This window comes from Salmo trutta, chromosome 20 (assembly GCF_901001165.1).
Source record: "Salmo trutta chromosome 20, fSalTru1.1, whole genome shotgun sequence".
Taxonomy (NCBI): domain Eukaryota; kingdom Metazoa; phylum Chordata; class Actinopteri; order Salmoniformes; family Salmonidae; genus Salmo; species Salmo trutta.
Genome location: NC_042976.1, coordinates 8,935,000 through 8,955,532, shown reverse-complemented (window position 1 = coordinate 8,955,532; position 20,533 = coordinate 8,935,000). Strand labels below are relative to the sequence as shown.

General features: G+C 40.7%; 1 protein-coding gene across 5 annotated transcripts; it reads right to left on the bottom strand.

The window, feature by feature from the left end:
• Positions 1-1,551: 1,551 nt before the first annotated feature.
• LOC115155518 (major histocompatibility complex class I-related gene protein) lies at positions 1,552-13,423 on the bottom strand. Of its 5 annotated transcripts, XM_029702191.1 has the most exons (14): positions 12,875-13,420; positions 12,580-12,664; positions 12,149-12,406; positions 11,770-12,048; positions 11,209-11,517; positions 10,824-10,877; positions 10,554-10,589; positions 10,244-10,276; positions 10,047-10,085; positions 9,813-9,842; positions 9,454-9,488; positions 2,499-2,573; positions 2,305-2,322; positions 1,559-2,185 (listed from the first exon to the last, which is right to left on the bottom strand). In XM_029702191.1, the coding sequence occupies exons 3-12, from the start codon at positions 12,312-12,314 to the stop codon at positions 2,514-2,516; spliced, it is 1,041 nt and encodes a 346-aa protein (XP_029558051.1). In that variant the 5' UTR covers positions 12,315-12,406; positions 12,580-12,664; positions 12,875-13,420; the 3' UTR covers positions 1,559-2,185; positions 2,305-2,322; positions 2,499-2,513. The 5 variants fall into 5 exon arrangements, with proteins under 5 accessions (XP_029558048.1, XP_029558050.1, XP_029558051.1 ...); XM_029702187.1 differs by lacking the exon at positions 12,580-12,664 and having other exon boundaries at positions 12,875-13,422; XM_029702189.1 differs by lacking the exons at positions 10,554-10,589; positions 12,580-12,664 and having other exon boundaries at positions 12,875-13,423.
• Between the last annotated feature and the right edge of the window lie 7,110 nt (positions 13,424-20,533).

Genomic DNA, 20,533 nt, shown 5'->3' with positions numbered 1-20,533 from the left:
CTGTCAGTCACTAACTCCACTACTGTCCCGTATATTCCCATTGGGCCAAACCTCTTCACGAGGTGTCCAGGTATTGGGTTAAGGCCGCACGCAACAATATATTTTATTATATGATATCATAACACTACTGTCATGACGCTAGCCCTTTCAGTGAACTGGCTAGCAGAGATGTAAACAACCCCCCCTACTGTTAGGAGGGGAGAGCAGTTTTACGACCTCACAACCACTTCGTAAATACCAGAGACTCCTCTCTCCCTGACCATGCAGTATAGAGATTTTCACAGTAAGACAAAGGGATTCTCCCGCCCAATTCTACTACATCCCAGAATTTGAGAATTAAACAATATTCCTATTTTGGAGAATGTGTAAACGGTCGGTGGAGAAGCCAGCTACGACCCGGTCCATTTTGTTTCATGATTGTGACCTCATGAAAGACAATACAGCCACGTTAGCCTAACTCTGTTTATACAGGTGCCTCAGTTATGAGGTTTGCATCTAATTATTGTATAAAATGAATGAGTAAAGATTAAACTATTTGCGAAATGATGTTATTTGATGTTAACCTTTAAAATGAATAAATCGTCTTCCCTGTCAAGTTTAACTAAGTCAGTAGCCATGCCCAAGTGAATAGGCATTGGTTGGAAATTATGAACCAACCCCTTTTCTACATTTCTATAAAAGCCCTGTGACCCAAAGTCACGTCAATTTCTGAATACCGTAAGGATTTGTCCTCACGTTTAAAAGGGCTAATTCTAATGTCAACCATACAGGCCAGGAAACGTGGGAGCTTGTTCTACACGTGAAATGGTATGAACTCTGAACTATTGATCATTTAAGAAGAAGTGAGTCCTAGATGACAGCCTAACAGACTGCAGCTGGAAAAGTTGCAAATCTAGTACGAGAACACTGACCGACGTGGACGAATCTCCAGAGTGAGATTAACCTCTCAGACCACGTGAACTTCTCACACAACGACCCGGAAGATTCCACAAAGGACAGGGCGACATCGACTGGGCAAACCAGCTTCAAGTAAATACAATGCATTGCTTTTCCGAATGAGCGATTGTTAGTGGCATATGTATTTATGCAAGAATAGCTTCCCAGGTCCGATAAAGACCAATTCCTTAGACTTCCTTCCAAAACCCCCTTCTCTTCTCTCTGAATTTACGGTGTTATAACCAAACTGTTTTGTCTTGTTTAGTCCACAAGCGACGGTATTTTACTGTATAATGTTATTATGTATTGTATACTCTGTAACTGCTTAATTAGTTAGTAAATAAATAATTGAGCCAATTGGTGTATGGATGATTTATAGTAAAGGCTGGGTTCGTCCAGATAACCAATCATTTACAACGTCCAGATGAGACTGACGAAGGTAATAATAATTAATTAATAGAAGACTATTTGATCAGATATTAAAATATTTTAAAAAGAGTTATATTCAGAAAATTATAACTTTGTAATCTGAACATTTTCCGTGGTGCACCAACTTCCTAGTTAATTAATGTACATGATTAGTTTAATCACGTAATAATAATTACAGAGAATTGATTTGATAAAATAACTGTCTTCACCTTTAATGATACTAAAGACAAGACAGTACTTACTATTGACGGTGTGAGCATTATGGAATTTGGGGTAATGATTAATTGTCATGCAAATGGTAGTTATTGTCATGATTGTGATTTGTAGAATAATGTTTTGGGCTTCCAATGCATCTTTACCTAACGAATACAACACAGCTTTGTTGACACCCCTGTCTAAAAAACGTATGGTTTTGACCGCTTGGAACCTTTGAAAAGGAATCTCCTACTCCTGACCGTGCCGATCTGCTCATAAAATGATTGCCAACTTTACCCACTTAATGTTCTTGAATATAAAGTTAAATCCCCCTTCTCCTAAAATGAATGTATTAAGAGGATTATGACGACTGTTTGTTTTGGTTCACGGTTATTGTCCATAACTGTCGGTTACACGACTATATGATAATTGTACCAGCCCTAGTATCAGGAAGATTACTTTTTTGTGCATACATTACTAGTTTGAGAGCTTTGTATGGTAGCCAATATACTGAATTAACAAATTCCAAACCCTCTGAAATATTTTGCAACTCCACAGATAATTCAGGTGTCCAAGATCACAAAAGAAGACACCCCTCCAACTGCAGTAGGCCTCGACTAAAAACCTAGGAAAGAGAACATACTATCAGATGTATGTTATTAAAGCAGATTCATGTAATTAAAGAATATCAAAACTATTCCAAGCACATACAGCAAATGAGATGTTAAGAAGTTCCCAACTTACTTGTTTTCCATCCTTTTTCTAGGAGAAAGCACAGAAAATAAAAAATTTGTAATCAGAGAACAAAGCACAGAACTTAGACAGTTACATCCATGTACAAAATCATTGCACAAGTTCATCTGTCACACAGGATTCAAAACATTTACTTTACATGCTGATATTATACACCAAAAGGATCACAATTAATGGATACTTACGTAAAGTTGTCAGAGTCAACAGACAGTTGAAGCCTGAGGAAATTGTTCCGCTTCTGTTGGACGTTCTGTCGGAACCTTAAATATGAAAACATTCATCTTGAACATTCCTGAACAAAATTCACCTTAAAATAGCATGCAAACAACATATCCTGTAAATGATCATAATCTATTGACAATAATCACAGTATTGTGTGCATGTGCATTTGAGTAAGTCCCCTCCCACAAGCTGTCTGAGTTTTATCTCCCTCACCCTCCACAATCACATTTCATCCTTTAGCAGACACTCTTATCAAGACCAACTAACAGTAGTGAGTAGGGCCGATTTCAAGTTTTCATAACAATCGGTAATCTGTATTTTTGGACACCGATTTCCCAAATGTTTTTTTACACCTTTATTTTAACTAGGCAAGTCAGATTAAGAACACATTCTTATTTTCAATGACGGCCTAGGAACAGTGGGTTAACTGCCTTGTTCAGGGGCAGAACAACAGATTTTTACCTTGTCAGCTCGGGGATTGGTTTTTGCAACCTTCCGGTTACTAGTCCAACGCTCTAACCACCTGCCTTACATTGCACTCCACGAGGAGCCTGCGTGGCAGGCTGACTACCTGTTACGCGAGGGCAGCAAAAAGCCAAGGTAAGTTGCTAGCTAGCATAAACTTATCTTATAAAAAACTATCAATCTTAACATAATTACTAGTTAACTCAGTGCTTCTCAATTATTTTCTGTTACGCCCCCCTAGGAAGAAGTAAACATTTCGCGCGCCCCCAACTCTCCGCCGCGACTGTAAATAGTATCATTTGTCTATAAAATTGTTATAAGTACAGCTCTGCATAACATTGTATCCTTATTAACATTAAAGAAAACGAAAAAAGAAAAAAGAAAGAAATATAGATCAACTTACAACAAAGAATAACTTTAACATTGTTTTTTTTAGTTTGTAACAGAAAAGACTTCAAGTGCATCAATTTGCCTGAAATGTAAAAAAAAATTCAACCCTTATTTAAACTGTAAACATTTTTTGACCATTTGATACTGAAAAATAAAATTAATTATAATCAATAAATAATAATAAATTCAAATTGATCAGCAACATTAACTCAGGAGCACAATATATGAAACATTTTGACCTATAAAACAAAAATGAATAAAACAATTTGTGCTGATTTTTTTTTAATCAAAATGAGGAAGTCAGGATTAATGGCTACAATGAGCACGTTTTGCAGAGCACAACTTTTCGAAGCGGGGTTTGAAGCATGATACTGCAACTCTCAGCTCCTGCTCAATGTTTAGCTGGGACCTGTACTTGGTCTTCAGTGCAGCAACAGCAGAGAAGCCAGTCTCACAAAGATAAGATGTTGCAAAAGGAAGAAGAATGCCCATGGCCCTCTGCCCTAAGAGTGGATACTGCCTCTCTACACTCAGCCAGAATTCTCAGCCAGAAGTGTCTGTGATGTGAACCTCAGTCTGAATGTGGAGCCAGACGTCATATCAATGAACTGGTCCTCTGCAGAGCTGAAACCAGTTGGAGCTGGTGCATTGAAAGGATCTCTCACCCAGTCATATTGGGAACTGTTTTCAGGGAAGTAATTTTTAAAGAATCCCATCAGTGATGAAATATGCTCCTTAATATATGGAATCACTGAGGTGGCATCATAGTCAGTAGTGTCAACAAATTCATGCAGGTTCTGGAATGAATCAGTATTTCCTTCATCAAGTCGCCTGCCCCACATTGCAAGCTTTCGAGTGAAAGAGCTGATCTTGTCTGTGACCTGAGGGAGGTGTTTATCTTTCCCTTGAAGCTGTAGATTTAGTTAATTTAGCTTTCCAAATATGTCACTCAGGTAGGCCAGTTTTGCCAGGAAGTTCTGATCACTAAATTTTTCTGTGATGTCATACTTGTGCTCCTGCTCCAAAAACATTCTTATCTGCTCTCTGAGCTCAAAAACTCAGGACAAGACTTTTCCTCGTGACAGCCACCTTGCTTCACTGTGAAACAGCACAGCTTGATGTTCAGCTCCCGTCTCCTCACAGATAGCAGAGAAGACTCTTGTTTTTAGTGGTCTGGTCTTTATAAAATTGACTACACCTACAATGTCAGTCATAACCTCACTTAATTCAGAGGAAAGGTGCCTTGATGCCAGTGCTTCTCTGTGTATAACACAGTGTGTCCACTCAGCATTAGGTGAGGCCTTCTTGATGAGTGCCCGAAGTCCTTTTCTCATCCCTGCCATGGTCTGTGCACCATCACTGCAAACACCAATGCAGTTCTCCCACTTTAGCCCATTCTCAGTCAGGAAGCAGTCCAGCATTTTGAATAGCTCTTCAGCTGTGGCTCTGTCTCTGACATATCTACAAAAAAGTAGATCCTCACACAGGGAGTTTGTCATGTCAAAACGTACATAAGCGATAAACAAACAGTCTTTGTTGCTGTCAGTTGCTTCATCGAACTGTAAGGCAAAACGTTTGTCTTTGAGTTTATCTACCAGCTGTTCTGTAAGATCGTTAGCAATGTCATTTATACGTCTGGCGACAGTGTCATTGGACAGAGGGATAGTTTTTATTTTTGCAGCACTTGTGTCATCCAGCATGACAGAGACCATGTCTAATGCTGCAGGCAGTATCAGCTCCTCTGCTATGGAGTGGGGTTTTTTGCACTGAGCAATTTGGTACGCCACCTTATATGACGCTAACAGTGCTCGCTGGTTTACTGAAGAAGCATTCACAAAGCGGGACGATTGTTGGCAATATTCGGCACGTTTTCGCTGAAAAAACTCAAGCGGCTTATCAGCGTGATTGGGGTGTAATGTCTTTAAGTGACGCCTTAATTTATTTGGCTTCATGCTGTCCGCTGCCAACATTTTTAGACACAGTAAACATACCGGTCATTCCTCGTCTCCCACCGTAGTCACAGTGAAGCCAAGCGCTACATACGCTTCGTCATATTTCCTCGTCTTAGCTTTCGGGAGACTTACGTTTGTCTCATTATCTCCGTCTCTCTCCGCCTTTCTTTTCATCCCTGTTAAATATTTTTCCATGGTGTCTCTTAAGGGTTTGTTATCTGCACTTCATATCTCCTGCTCTGTGCTGTGTGCTCTTGTTCGGTTAAAAAAAAAAAAAAAAAAAAAATACTCCCCGCGGCAAGAAAAAGCATGTTCCCTGTGGTCACGCGCCCCCCCCTGGCATCGCTCCGAGCCCCCCAGGGGGGCGCGCCCCACTATTTGAGAAGGACTGAGTTAACTACACATGGTTGATGATATTACTAGTTTATCTAACGTGTCCTGCGTTGCATATAATCGATGCGGTGCCTGTTAATTTCTCATCGAATCACAGCCTACTTCGACAAACGGGTGATGATTTAACAAGTGCATTTGTGAAAAAAAACACTGTCGTTGCACCAATGTGTACCTAACCATAAACATCAATGCCTTTCTTTAAAATCAATACACAAGTATATATTTTTAAACCTGCATATTTAGTTAATATTGCCTGCTAACATGAATTTCTTATAATTAGGGAAATTGTGTCACTTCTCTTACGTTCCGTGCGAGCAGTCAGGGTATATACAGCAGTTTGGGCCGCTTGGCTCATTGCGAACTGTGTGAAGTCCATTTATTCCTAACAAAGGCCGTAATTAATTTGCCAGAATTGTACATAATTATGACATAACATTGAAGGTTGTGCAATGTAACAGGAATATTTAGACTTAGGGATGCCACCCGTTAGATAAAATACGGAATTATTTCACTGAAATAATAAACGTTTTGTTTTCGAAATGATAGTTTCCGGATTTGACCATATTAATGACCAAAGGCTCGCATTTCTGTGTGTTATTATGTTACAATTAAGTCTATAATTTGATATTTGATAGAGCAGTCTGACTAAGCGATGGTAGGCAGCAGCAGGCTCGTAAGAATTCATTCAAACAGCACCTTCGTGCGTTTGCCAGCAGCTCTTCGCAATTCTTCAAGCATCGCGCTGTTTATGACTTCAAGCCTATCAACTCCCGAGATTAGGCTGGTGTAACCGATGTGAAATGGCTAGCTAGTTAGAGGGGTGCGCGCTAATAGCGTTTCAAACGTCACTCGCTCTGAGACTTGGGAGTGGTTGTTCCCCTTGCTCTACATGGGTAACGCTGCTTTGAGGGTGGCTGTTGTCGATGTGAGCCCAGGTAGGAGTGAGGAGAAGGACGGAAGCTATACTGTTACACTGGCAATACCAAAGTGCCTATAAAAAAATCCAATAGTCAAAGGTTTATGAAATACAAATCATATAGAGAGAAATAGTCCTATAATTCATATAATAACTACAACCTAAAACTTCTTACCTGGGAATATTGAAGACTCATGTTAAAAGGAACCACCAGCTTTCATAAGTTCTCATGTTCTGAGCAAGGAACTTAAACGTTAGCTGTTTTACATGGCACATATTGCACTTTTACTTTCTTGCCAATACTTTGTTTTTGCATTATTTAAAACAAATTGAACATGTTTCATTATTTATTTGAGGCTAAACTGATAGTATTGATGTATTATATTAAGTTAAAATAAGTGTTCATTCAGTATTGTTGTAATTGTCATTAACCTGTTGGTGCTAGGGGGCAGTATTTTCACGGCCGGATAAAAAACGTACCCGATTTAAACTGGTTACTACTCTTTTCCAGAAACGAGAATATGCATATAATTAGTATATTTGGATAGAAAACACTCTAACGTTTCTAAAACTGTTTGAATGGTGTCTGTGAGTATAACAGAACTCATATGGCAGCCAAAAACCTGAGAAGATTACAAACAGGAAGTGGCCTGTCCGACAATTTGTGGTCCAACTGTTGCATCTCTATCGAAATTACAGTATCTTTGGGGTTACGTGACACGTTCTAAGGCTTCCATTGGCTCTCTGAAGGCGCCAGAAAGTGGATTGGGGCGTCTGATGTCTCTGGGCAAGGTACAGGAACTCTGTTTGTGAGTGGTCTGCCTGGTGGCTCAGAGCCTGGAAATGATCGGCCACGAGACTTGGACATTTTTTTCTTCATCTGTTTGAATGAATACAAGGTTGTCCGGTTGGAATATTATCGCTATTTTACGAGGAAAATCGCATAAAAATTGATTTTAAACAGCGTTTGACATGCTTCAAAGTACAGTAAAGGAACATTTAGAATTTTTTTGTCACGAAATGCGCCCGCGCATCACCCTTTGGATAGGACCTGAACGCACGAACAAAACGGAGGTATTTGGATAATAACTATGGATTATTTGGAACCAAAACAACATTTGTTGTTGAAGTAGAAGTCCTGGGAGTGCATTCTGACGAAGAACAGCAAAGGTAATCCAATTTTTCTAATAGTAATTCTGAGTTTACTGAGCCTCGACGTTGGCGGGTGTCTGAATAGCTAGCCTTGATGGCCAAGCTATGTACTCAGAGTATTACAAAATGTGCTTTCGCCGAAAAGCTATTTTAAAATCTGACACCGCGATTGCATAAAGGAGTTCTGTATCTATAATTCTTAAAATAATTGTTATGTATTTTGTAAATGTTTATCATGAGTAATTTAGTAAATTCACCGGAAGTTTTGGGTGGGTATGCTAGTTCTGAACGTCACATGCTAATGTAAAAAGCAGTTTTTTTATATAAATATGAACTTGATTGAACAAAACATGCATGTATTATATAACATAATGTCCTAGGAGTGTCATCTGATGAAGATCATCAAAGGTTAGTGCTGCATTTAGCTGTGGTTTGTGTTTTTGTGACATATATGCTTGCTTTGAAAATGGCTGTCTGATTATTTTTGGCTGGGTACTCTCCTGACATAATCTGATGTTTTGCTTTCGCTGTAAAGCTTTTTTGAAATCGGACAATGTGGTTGGATTAACGAGTCTTATCTTTCAAATGGTGTAAAATAGTCATATGTTTGAGAAATTGAAGTTGTAGCATTTTTAAGGTTTTTGTATTTCGCGCCACGGTATACCACTGGCTGTTGAATAGAGTGGGACGCTCACGTTTCCCATAGAAGTTAATACAAATTTAAAAAAATCGTCCGATTAACAGGTATCGTCTTTTTTTGGTCCTCCAATAATCGGTATCGGCGTTTAAAAATCATAATCGGTCGACCTCTAGTAGTGAGTACATTCATTTTCATAATTGTTTCCTACTAGTCCCCTGTGGGAATCGAACCCACAACCGTGGGGTTGCAACCGCCATGCTCTACCAACTGAGCTACATTTGTACATGTGATGTGTGGATAAATAAACAACAAACTGAAAATCATTTATGGGGGAGGCCAACTGTCACGAGCGGAATGAACAGTTTAAGGAGTGAGTCAAGCGCAGGAGACGGAGGTCCGCGAGAACAAACTTAATTTAATAAGTCCACGGGCAAGATTCATATACAGCTGGGAGCATAACAGTCAGAAAGAATGACTAAAAGAAGCTCCGCGCAAAAGGCAGACGGGGCACAGCCCGACAACCCTAATGCCTAGATAATAGACGTAACACCACACGTAACAACGAACAATCCCGCACAAATCCTAGCTAAACACAGACAGACTAAATAACCCCCCCACTAATGACAAACACAAAACAGGTGCAAACAAAAACAGACATAACTAATAGACACTGAAACACAGATCGGTGGCAGCTAGTAGGCCGGCGACGACGACCGCCGAGCGCCGCTCGACCGAGGAAAGGCGCCCCCTTCTGTGGATGTTGTGACACCAACATCCAGACTTTTGTTTTTAAGAACCTATAAGAGGTCTGGATGACTAATAAACTCAAAACTTGACAGCCTTCAGGTCCACAAAATACCTTGAAGGGGAGTCTGCGTCAAGTCATTGGTGCATTTAAAGTGACATTTAGATTAATTTGCATTCATTGACTGGTTTCAGATTGTTCATTGAAGAACCCGTTTTCAACTCCAAATATGAAGCTATACAAATACAGGAATAAATGTTCTTACCAGTTGTATCTGGAGAGTATCAGCTGAATGTCTCTCTGAAAAGCAGCATATTTCTTATTTTAACATGTCAACATTAAACTGTGAAAATCACAGTTTTCTACTTTCTGTACTGATACCGGGGACATTTAAACAAGAACGCATTAATGGAAGACTTAGCGATACGACATCACCAGAATAGTTGGGTGACTTACGAAGTCTCTCCACCACAGACCATCTAGGCTCCCCACCGTGTATGGTGATGTCATATTGCTGAGTCTGGATTTCATACATCCCTGCTTCAATTTCCCAGGTTTCAGTACGGAAAGTAGATTATAAAATGTATTATCACTGACAATAACTCTCCATGTGGCAGTACTTACTTTTTGGTTTCTCCATTTCAGCAGTTTTAGCTTGAGGGGGAAAAAAATGGTTTTTTATTTCAATCAGTAATGGAGGAAATGCCTTGACGGATTATTTACATAATTTTTGCAAAGCTCTTTAAATGTTCAACTCCTCAAATTATACTCTTAATGAAAAGGGAAACAACAACAACGAGTGAATTTCTTTACTGCCGAAGGGTCATATTTGAGTAAAATAGAAATCTGAATACTCACCATTGATGAGCAGATGAACACTCTTCTCCGGGAGACTTGCTGAGAATTGGAAAAAAGGAACATTTCACAATAACTTCCACCTCACCTTTTCAGTAAGGAAAGTTGAGTATAGTTGAGTATGTTACTGATTGATATGAAATCCTTCATAAAGGATTCACTCCTCTATTGCATACAGCACAACACAGTTCAGTACTTACTTGGACACTGTTTTTCCTTTCCAGCTGTTGGTTCTAGAAGGACAGTAGAAAGATTAACGCTATAATAATAGCTTCAGAATTTCAAAACTGACTAACCTTTCCCTGTGTAATGCTGAAAATGAATGTTATTCCAATAAACAAAGAGTTAAAATGTCAGAATATTTGTTAAATACAATATAATGATCACTGTATTGTTTAGTAGACACTGCAGCAATTGAGTAAAGTAGTTTGAAACCTCTCATTTTCCAGTATTATCAACAGGTGGTTGATAATTTAACCATAGTGGTTAAAAGAATAGGTGGGAACTTACCTTTTCCTTTGCAGACCTTTGTCATTATGAAAAAACCTTGGATAATAGGAGAAAAAGATGTGGCAATTAGTTTTTTCCTTCTCTCATCAGCATTGGTAATCTAAACCATATCAATCTGTTTCAATCATTTCAATGACAAAACAAAATACATGTAACACTATGGTGTTGTGTATTATTGACATTCAAATGTACTGATGCACTGGATGTTTTAGTTGTTGCCATATTTGTGTATCTGCTGGTGTCTATAGTGGTGAAGAGGGCTTGACCTACCAATAACACTGAAGGCCAATGGGACCAATACCAAGACAATGGTGATGTAGTGCACTGAGATCAAAGAAGAAATGCTCAATGTGAATACTTTTGATTTCATTACAAACATAACACTATTAGTGAAGACATTGATTAGATAATCATGTTTAGTGTTAAATCGTGATCAAAACTAATCAGACTCTAGGGGCAGAGGATCACAACATCACTTCACAGTGGCCAACAAGAGCGCACGTTTGAAAATAGGCTGTCATATACAACTGGTTTGCTAATAGATGAATAACATACAGAAGTCTAGAACATAACATTTAGATGTAATATTTAGAAACAAAAACCTGAATTCCCAGGGTCCTTGAGAACTGACTTGGATAATAGGAGAACTACTAACCCTGAGTATTCCTGCTGTTGCTGCGAATGCTGTCCCTGTTAGCAGACAGAACCACATCATCGCCGCTAACGTGTTGGACAGTGCATGTGTAGTCGTGCTGCTGTAGGTCTTCAGGGGACACAGTGAGATGGATTCTCTTCTGATACGTCCCATCCCCGTTAGGCAGGGTCTCTTCATGCACCACATCATCATAGATCTCTACTTCATCTCTTCCCCACAATATCCTGATTGCGTTCGGATAGAAGCCTGTTGCATGGCAGGTCAAAGGATAGGAGTGTTCTTTCTGAAGCAAAGTTACCTGCGGTGGGACTGTGGAAAGCAAATACACAAACATCAGGATATTGATCAAATACATACATCTCTATAGTGTTATTATGTTCTTCAGATGACAGCATCTGGCGGTACACTATTCCTGAGGAAGGCTACTGGACAAGTCAACAAAAATGACTACTTGTTTGAAAAATCTAACTGTATGTACACATGTAAATAGAATATCCAAGACATAGAAATAGTAAACCTACTCAAATGATGTAAAAACAAATTAAGTCTTAATAATAATACCTGTCCTCTCCAGCTTGCGTCTCCGATTGGAAACATATTTTTTCAGCCATTCAATACACGTACGTGTTAGATAGTGAATTTTGGCTTCAAGCTTAATAACATTAGCATCCCACTTCATTTTGGTGATGAGTCCCTGCCGACCAGGTGCAATCCATCTTTCATTCTTCAGATCAAATAACAGGAAGTCCTCTCCTCCATATCCATACTGTTCATGTCCATCTGTAGCACCAGTTGCCTCATCCCAGTCACAGCCGTACATTTTCTGCAATACAAGGGCACCTAAAAGGGAAGAACACATTGTAACATCGATCCTTCAATATTCAATGAGTGTTTATGGTTAGCTATCTATCAAAACATGCTCTGATGATGGCCTACTAACTTGTCTGGTTGAAGCGATCTCTTGCAGTGTCCATGTTGTCTTTGAACACCTGCTCATTCTCCTTAAGAATGTGTGTATTTCTTCTCCAGAATTCTGGATCCACGGCTCCTTTTACCCACTCCTGTCGAGCTACCACTTCCTTTGTAGAACTGTCATAGAAATACATTAATTCCTCATCCAAATAAGCAACAGCAGTGAACTCTGGAAGGCCAGTAGATTGTGGGAGCGCTGTGTAGAAATAGTTCAGGGAATGGTTGGCTAGATAAAAAATTACAAACACAGGTATAAATTAATGGATGGAAACAGAAGCAATATTGTTACATAAACACACACAATTCCTTACTGAAATCATGGTAGCACTAGTAACATAACATCATAATAAACATAGTAGCACTAGTGGCATAACAGTGAACAGGCCATTTATAACTTACCTGTTCAACTGTTAAAGTCTGGGACATTGATATCCAAAAGGTCCAAAAGGCTTCTCAACAGCTTCTACCCCCAAGCCATATGACTCTTGAACAGTTAATCAAATGGTTACCCAGACTATTTGCACGCATTTGAAATGCAGGTATAGCCAATCTGGGTAAGATGGTAACTAACTTTATGAAGAATGGTATTCTTCAAGAATCATTTAATTGAAATGTCCACTGGGCAGAATGGCTAGGCCTTTCTTTCAAATCAAGGGATAGATTAAATATTTATATTGTGAAACAAATAACTCACCTGCGCATGTCATGGGAATCAAATACGTTACCAATAAAGTAGAAATATGAACAATCCTATTTGAAACGGTATACATATTTAAAACAATCAGACATAGCCTGGCAGTAACTTCTTGATGCCTCAATAGAAGCAAAACAATCTAAGGAAACGAGATCAACTTCGGACAAGCGCGATTGGCTGAAAAATCCAGTTGTACACATCATCACTTATATCCAGGCAAACTGTACTGGTGCAGGTTGTACATGAAAGAAACTTCGAGAGATCACTGACAATACGCCATACTGACCCGGAAGATTAAAAAAAAAGGTTACATTGACTTATAAACTGAGTAATATTGTGCTCCGGTAATTTAGAAAGATATTCAGGGAAGGTGATTGTAGCGTAGTGATAGAGATCTGCCTTAGCAGTCTAAAGTAGCCTGCTTTGTGTGTACGCTCCACATACAGGTTGAGACACAACCATAACACCAGGATTTGGCCTTCCATGTTTAATGTTAAACAACGGTTGGTAGCAGGGGCGAAAATCTGATATCAACTTTGGAGGGGAGCAACTCAAGAGTAATTCCTGAAGGGGGCACCAAAAGTAGTGCTTTAACACATAGCCTACGTTGTAATATGTTAAATGTATTTTGAGGGATCATAAGTACTACTACTGGATAATTGATAGGTAGTTGTCCCAGCTTGTTCAAATGTTTAAATCATTAAAATACTAATAATACTAATAGTTATAGCAGTGTTCCTTATCAGTCCAGTATGTATGCCGGCGTTTGTATTTACAACCTGCAATACCAAGAAAGGCCAGTAGGTGGCAATAGTACTGTACACTGCGCAGTACTATTGCGATCTCGTCTAAAATAATCTCCATTGAGAACCATCACAAAGTTCTCAGTATTGAATTTACCTTTATATTTTACTTTTTATGATACATTTATATAGTCATTAAATATGTGCCACTGGCCTGAGTCTACTACAATAACTTTACAAGAATACTTTATTGTTCAGTCAGTCTCAACTCTTCAAACAACAGCTATGGACAAGTATGTCACACAAAGTATGCAATTTTAAATAAAATAACGTAAAATAAATCATTAGTAAGTGTAAATGCAAGTGGTCCGTGAAATAAAAGTGTAATGAACGTATAATAGAATATAGAGGGGTCGGGGTCCCTGAGGACCGCTCAAAACCTTGCCTGCCTAGCCTCAAAATATGCAAGGGGTTCCAGTACCCAAAAAAGGTTGAGAGCCACTGCTATACACACAACTGAACTAATGAACAAAAATAACCTAACATGTTTGCGGGTTTCAATGGATTCAACAAATTGCTGACAGATATTTTAACTCGAGACTGTCCAGCCTGTCTTTATGTACATTACAGACAACTACGCCGTTCAGTCTCTCTTGGGCCATGCTAGCCCGTAGCAGTCTTCATGCTAGCCCGTAGCAGTCTTCATGCTAGCCCGTAGCAGTCTTCATGCTAGCCCGTAGCAGTCTTCATGCTAGCCCGTAGCAGTCTTCATGCTAGCCACTGGCAGTCTTCATGCTAGCCCGTAGCAGTCTTCATGCTAGCCACTGGCAGTCTTCATGCTAGCCCGTAGCAGTCTTCATGCTAGCCCGTAGCAGTCTTCATGCTAGCCCGTAGCAGTCTTCATGCTAGCCACTGGCAGTCTTCATGCTAGCCCGTAGCAGTCTTCATGCTAGCCCATAGCAGTCTTCATGCTAGCCCGTAGCAGTCTTCATGCTAGCCACTGGCAGTCTTCATGCTAGCCCATAGCAGTCTTCATGCTAGCCCATAGCAGTCTTCATGCTAGCCACTGGCAGTCTTCATGCTAGCCCGTAGCAGTCTTCATGCTAGCCCATAGCAGTCTTCATGCTAGCCCGTAGCAGTCTTCATGCTAGCCCGTAGCAGTCTTCATGCTAGCCCGTAGCAGTCTTCATGCTAGCCCGTAGCAGTCTTCATGCTAGCCCGTAGCAGTCTTCATGCTAGCCACTGGCAGTCTTCATGCTAGCCCGTAGCAGTCTTCATGCTAGCCCGTAGCAGTCTTCATGCTAGCCCGTAGCAGTCTTCATGCTAGCCCGTAGCAGTCTTCATGCTAGCCCGTAGCAGTCTTCATGCTAGCCCGTAGCAGTCTTCATGCTAGCCCGTAGCAGTCTTCATGCTAGCCCGTAGCAGTCTTCATGCTAGCCCATAGCAGTCTTCATGCTAGCCACTGGCAGTCTTCATGCTAGCCCATAGCAGTCTTCATGCTAGCCCGTAGCAGTCTTCATGCTAGCCCGTAGCAGTCTTCATGCTAGCCCGTAGCAGTCTTCATGCTAGCCCGTAGCAGTCTTCATGCTAGCCCATAGCAGTCTTCATGCTAGCCCATAGCAGTCTTCATGCTAGCCCATAGCAGTCTTCATGCTAGCCACTGGCAGTCTTCATGCTAGCCACTGGCAGTCTTCAACCTGCGGAGTGCACTAAAACTCCTCTCAGCCTCACATGAAGATACTGGCACCACAAACAGAATTATGATCAGCACCTCCACTGGAAGCTTTCTGAGGACCTCTGCTGCCTCACCACTGCTGCTACAGGGATATATGTTGCGAAAGAGAGGCAACTGCACTGAAAGAGAATCTATGTTCAGCTCAGGGTACTGATCTAGAGACTCATCCAACTCCCCAGTGAGAAGTGCTCTTTCCAACTTTTGCAGGACGTTTAGACTGTCCTGGTGAAAACAGTCGCCAAATTGAACCTCCACCCCATCCAACACTTCTTCCCTACAGTGATCCAATGCTTTGCCAGCAAATCGTCTTGAGTGTGTCTCAATGGATTTAATGGAGTCAATCAATGTTGTTGCTTTCTCATATAGTGCAAGGTTGCTTTCGTCATTTCTCTTACCCCTAAGAGATGACCGCACACACTCGACTGCAGCCTGCATACCAGAGACAGTCTGAGTTTTCTTCTGCAGTGAAATGTTCAGGTATTCAAGCTCTCCAAGAACAGAGGCAAGTGTGAGGCCCAACACAGTCTTACCTTTGTGGAGGGGTTAAATAAGCCACTGGCAGTAGAAGATGTCTTGGGTGCAGTTTCTGCCATCTCTAGGCTGCTTAGTACCCGCTCATACTGCCCTAGCACAGCTCTAATAGCAGTATTCCGCACAGTCCACCTTGTTGGACATAGGGGTTTCAGGGTGGTCAGATGTGTATCTTCGGACATGGCAATTGATTCAAACATGCTCTTAAACTTTCCTGACTGGCCATAGAGGACAGCTAACTGATGGACCCAAGAAAGGGAATCCCGGATCAGTGGGGAGGCTGAGCAGCCAGCCTGAGTAATCAGATTTACACAGTGTGCCACAATGCACATAGAGGGCTAATGGCTGCTGCCTCCTCACAATTGCCTGTGCACCTGTGTATTTTCCTGCCATGTATGAGGCACCATCATAACTCTGCCCACGTAAGTCAGACATGGGCAAATTGAGCCTCAACAACACATCAGTTCCCACTTTCGCAATACCCTCGCCTGTTGTCTTCGACACCCTGTATAGCCCAATAAACTCCTTGTGAGGAACAAGGTCATGGTCAACATAACGCAGGCAGACACTCTCCTGTTCACCACCAGAGACATCTTGAGTACCATCAACAATTACTGAAAATTGTACAATCGGAAGAGACCTAATCTCAGCTGTAATGCCTTGAATGACTGTATTGGCCATGATGTTCAGAATTTCATTCTGTGCTTTGGGGCCTGTGTACATTGTTGGTACGCTCTGTTAACCACTTCAGTAAAATGGGATCATTCTCTTCTGCCCTAAGTTTCAAAAGCTGTCCGTGTGGCCTCTAAAGGCTTGTCCCTGTCTTACTACATGCCGCACCGAACTAACAATTTTCATCAAGCAATGCCTTGCGTCCTCCTGCTGTTTACCCCACGCGCTGGATAACTGGGCACTGATTGGATTTAGCTGGTGTGCTGTTACAGTTACAAAGTGGCGGTGGGTTTGGCAGTTTTGATGTGCTGTGAATTTTACAATGGCTTTTCTCCAGTTCCTAAATCCTGCACTAATGAAGGCAGCATCCACTCTTTGGCTAACAGATGGCTGGCTTGAAAACCCTTGGCTACTGTGAAAAAAACAACACTCCTTTTATTGATGGATTATCATGTAGCCAGGGGACATCGCGAAACCATTTCTCTTGACACGTCATCACTCTGTTGGCAAGAGTTTGCGGTTCTATAAATTGTGGGTGTGGCTGATATGGTTTTGTGCCATCACTGAGGTAACTGGACAATGCTGTGCCACTGTCCCCTATACTAGTGCTGCTGGCAACAAGGTTAACACCTGGTCCTGCCGTGGCTGTGACACTGTCCTCTGAAGTCTCTCTCTCTGGCTCTTTCTCCTTCACCACCCTCACTGACTCAGTCTCTCTCCTAGAAAATAAATAAGGTGTTTGCCATTCTCCTAAGTACCGGTATCCAAAACTACACAATTAATCACAACAGCAATACCATTGCCTTAAACAAATCTTGGTTCAGTCACCAGTTTAAGTTGAGAGTGGGGGTATCCATGGCATTGTCCAATTATGTCCCTATTTTACAAAGAGAGAACCTAAAACCTAAAAAGAGAGAACCTTTCATAATGTTGCCAAACAAAGACTCAAGACTTTACCTGAGACTCCCTGTCTCTGCCAGTCTGTTCCTGCCTATCTGTCCCCAGCTCAGCTGTCCGTGTGCCATCTGTTGCCTGCTCTGCCTAATGACATCATTATGAAACATCATATTAGCATTTCACTTCTTTCTTATGATTTTATCAACTAGTCTTTGAGATATTAGGCTTCTAGGGTTCTTACTTTGCATTTTGGTGAACTGAAAAATGCTCTGACGTCTGTCTTTTTTCTGCCATTTTTTTACCTGGCTGGCTGGCTACACACACATATAGTGTGCAGATTATTCAGTTATATAGACAGGTGTGTGCCTATCCAAATCATGTCCAATCACTTGAATTTACATCAAGTGGACTCCAATCAAGTTGTAGAAACATCTCAAGGATGATCAATGGAAAATGGATGCACCTGAGCTCAATTTCGAGTCTCATAGCAAAGGTTCTGAATACTTATGTAAATAAGGTATTTCTGTTTATTTATATATATTTGCAAACATTTTTAAAAACCTGTTTTTGCTTTGTCACTATCGGGTATTGTGTGTAGATTGATGAGAGGAAAAAAGTATTTAATACATTTTAGAATAAGGCTGTAATGTACAGTAACAAAATGTGGAAAAAGTCAAGGGGTACTTTCAGAATGTACTGTACGTCAACGAGAGGCGGAGTGGACCTCACTTTGGATCTGATGACGACTAGGGGAGGGGAGATGGGTCTTTCTGCTCTCGACCTACAAGATAGGAAACATTCAGACATCGCCCATCTCAACCTATACTGAAATAACAAGGCAAAAAAAGCAACCAACAAGACCAAGTGTGCCCAAGGGACATTGTTATGGATATAATGCTCCATTTAGAGACGTGAGCTTTTAGTACTCCTCTCCAGACCCTGATCAGCTTTCTTTTCTCTTAACAATTCTTTACTTTAAGATTTAGTCAGCAAATCGCTTGGCGGGTTTGAGTTTTTCCCCATAACTGCCCACGTGGTCTGTATTCAATTACAGCGGTGCTGTTGTGGCTGCGTTGACGTCGCCAATATAAATATTTAGTCATCCAGTCATCATCGTGACCTTTCATCATAGTTGACCTCTGCCGGTTTTCTCTCATTCCTTCTTTTCCTCCAGTAGCCCATCTACTCCTCCTGAACTGAATCATGGGTCTCGTTACTCATTCAGAGCTGTTTTTCCTCGAGTGAGACCCAGTACAGTTAAATCAATGAATCAACCATTCACGTCTAATTCACTCAGCTCTCATAGTCTGTTGAAACCGAGATGATAAATCTTCCCTCTCCATCTGAAATAGTTAATTTCACTGTAGCTATAGATGTATTGCTATGCACTGTGCACCCGACATCTCTAACAAAACAACTGCTAATATATCACAAGTCATCTTTCTGATATTGGCTTGTACTCACACCAAAATATCTTCCTTATCCCTATGAGCTGACCTACCCTCAATACACAGAGAAGAGTTGATGGGTATCAAACAGTTACAGAGCCATCTGGTGGGCAAAGTGGAGTTTCTATTTATTGAAAAAAAAAAACGTTTGTATAGGTTACATACACTGAACATAAATATAAACGCAACATGTAGTGTTGGTCCTATGTTTCATGAGCTGAAATAAAAGATCCCAGAAATGTTTCATATGTACAAAAAGCATATTTCTCTCAAATATTTTGAACAAATTTGTTTACATCCCTGTTGCCCCCCCCCCACCTCTCTATTTCAGAGGGGTTGGGTTAAATGCAGAAGACACATTTCAGTTGAATGCATTCAGTTGTACAACTGACTAGGTATCCCCTTTTCCCTTGTGAGAATTTCTCCTTTGCCAAGATAATCCATCCACCTGACAGGTGTGGCATATCAAGAAGCTGATTAAACGCCATGATCATTACACAGGTACACCTTGTGCTGGGGACAATAAAATGCCAGTAAAATGTGCAGTTTTATCACAGAATACAATGTCACAGATGTCTAAAGTTTTGAGGGTGCATGCAAATGGAATGTTGACAGCAGGAATATCCACCAAACCTCTTCCAACCTCGTTTTAGAGAATTTGGCAGTACATCCAACCTCACAACAGCAGACCACGTGTATGACATCTTGTGTGCTAGTGGTTTGCTGATGTCAACGTTGTAAACAGAGTGCTCCATGGTGGCAGTGGGGTTATGGTATGGGCAGGTATAAGCTATGGACAACGAACACAATTGCATTTTATCGACGGCAATTTAAATGCAGAGATACTGTGATCTGACGCCCATTGTTGTGCCATTCATCTGCCACCATCACTTCATGTTTCTGCGTAATGCACGGCCCCATGTCGCAAGAATCACATCACAATTCCTAAAAGCTGAAAATGTCCCAGTTCTTCCATGGCCTGCATACTCACCAGACATGTCACTCATTGAGCATGTTTGAGATGCCCTGGAACGATGTGTGCGGCAGCGTGTTCCAGTTCCCGCTAATATCCAGCAACTTCACACAGCCTTTGTGTTCTTAACTGACTTGCTTGTTATATAAAGGTAAAAAAAAAAAATGTAAAGGCTGTAGAAAGGTGTGCCTGTCTCCATTCAAATCAAAATGTCATATTAAACTATTTTTATGAAATAATGCACATTAATTTAGTTCTGAGATTCTGATATAATCACTTGTAATCATTAACCATGCGTAGTATCCCTATTTTAATTTGGTTCACATTCCAATATGTTGGTGGAAAAGTGTTAGGGAAATCTTGCAGTGTAGAGGGCTCATCACTCCCCAAATAAGAACAATCAAAGGAGTCAGTGCAGATAGAAAGTCACAATCAAAAATGAGAAAAGTTAATTTCCTGAAGAAAATGTGGTGTGCATGCTATCTTGTGAGGGATTGATAGGATAGCCTGACTGATAACACATACAGTACACTCTATCTTACCTATACAGGCATATTGGGCAAGTAGCCTAGTGGTTAGAGCTTTGGCCCAGTAACCGAAAGGTTGCTAGATCAAATCCCTGAGCACAGGTATATTACTATAAGACACAGTACACCCAAT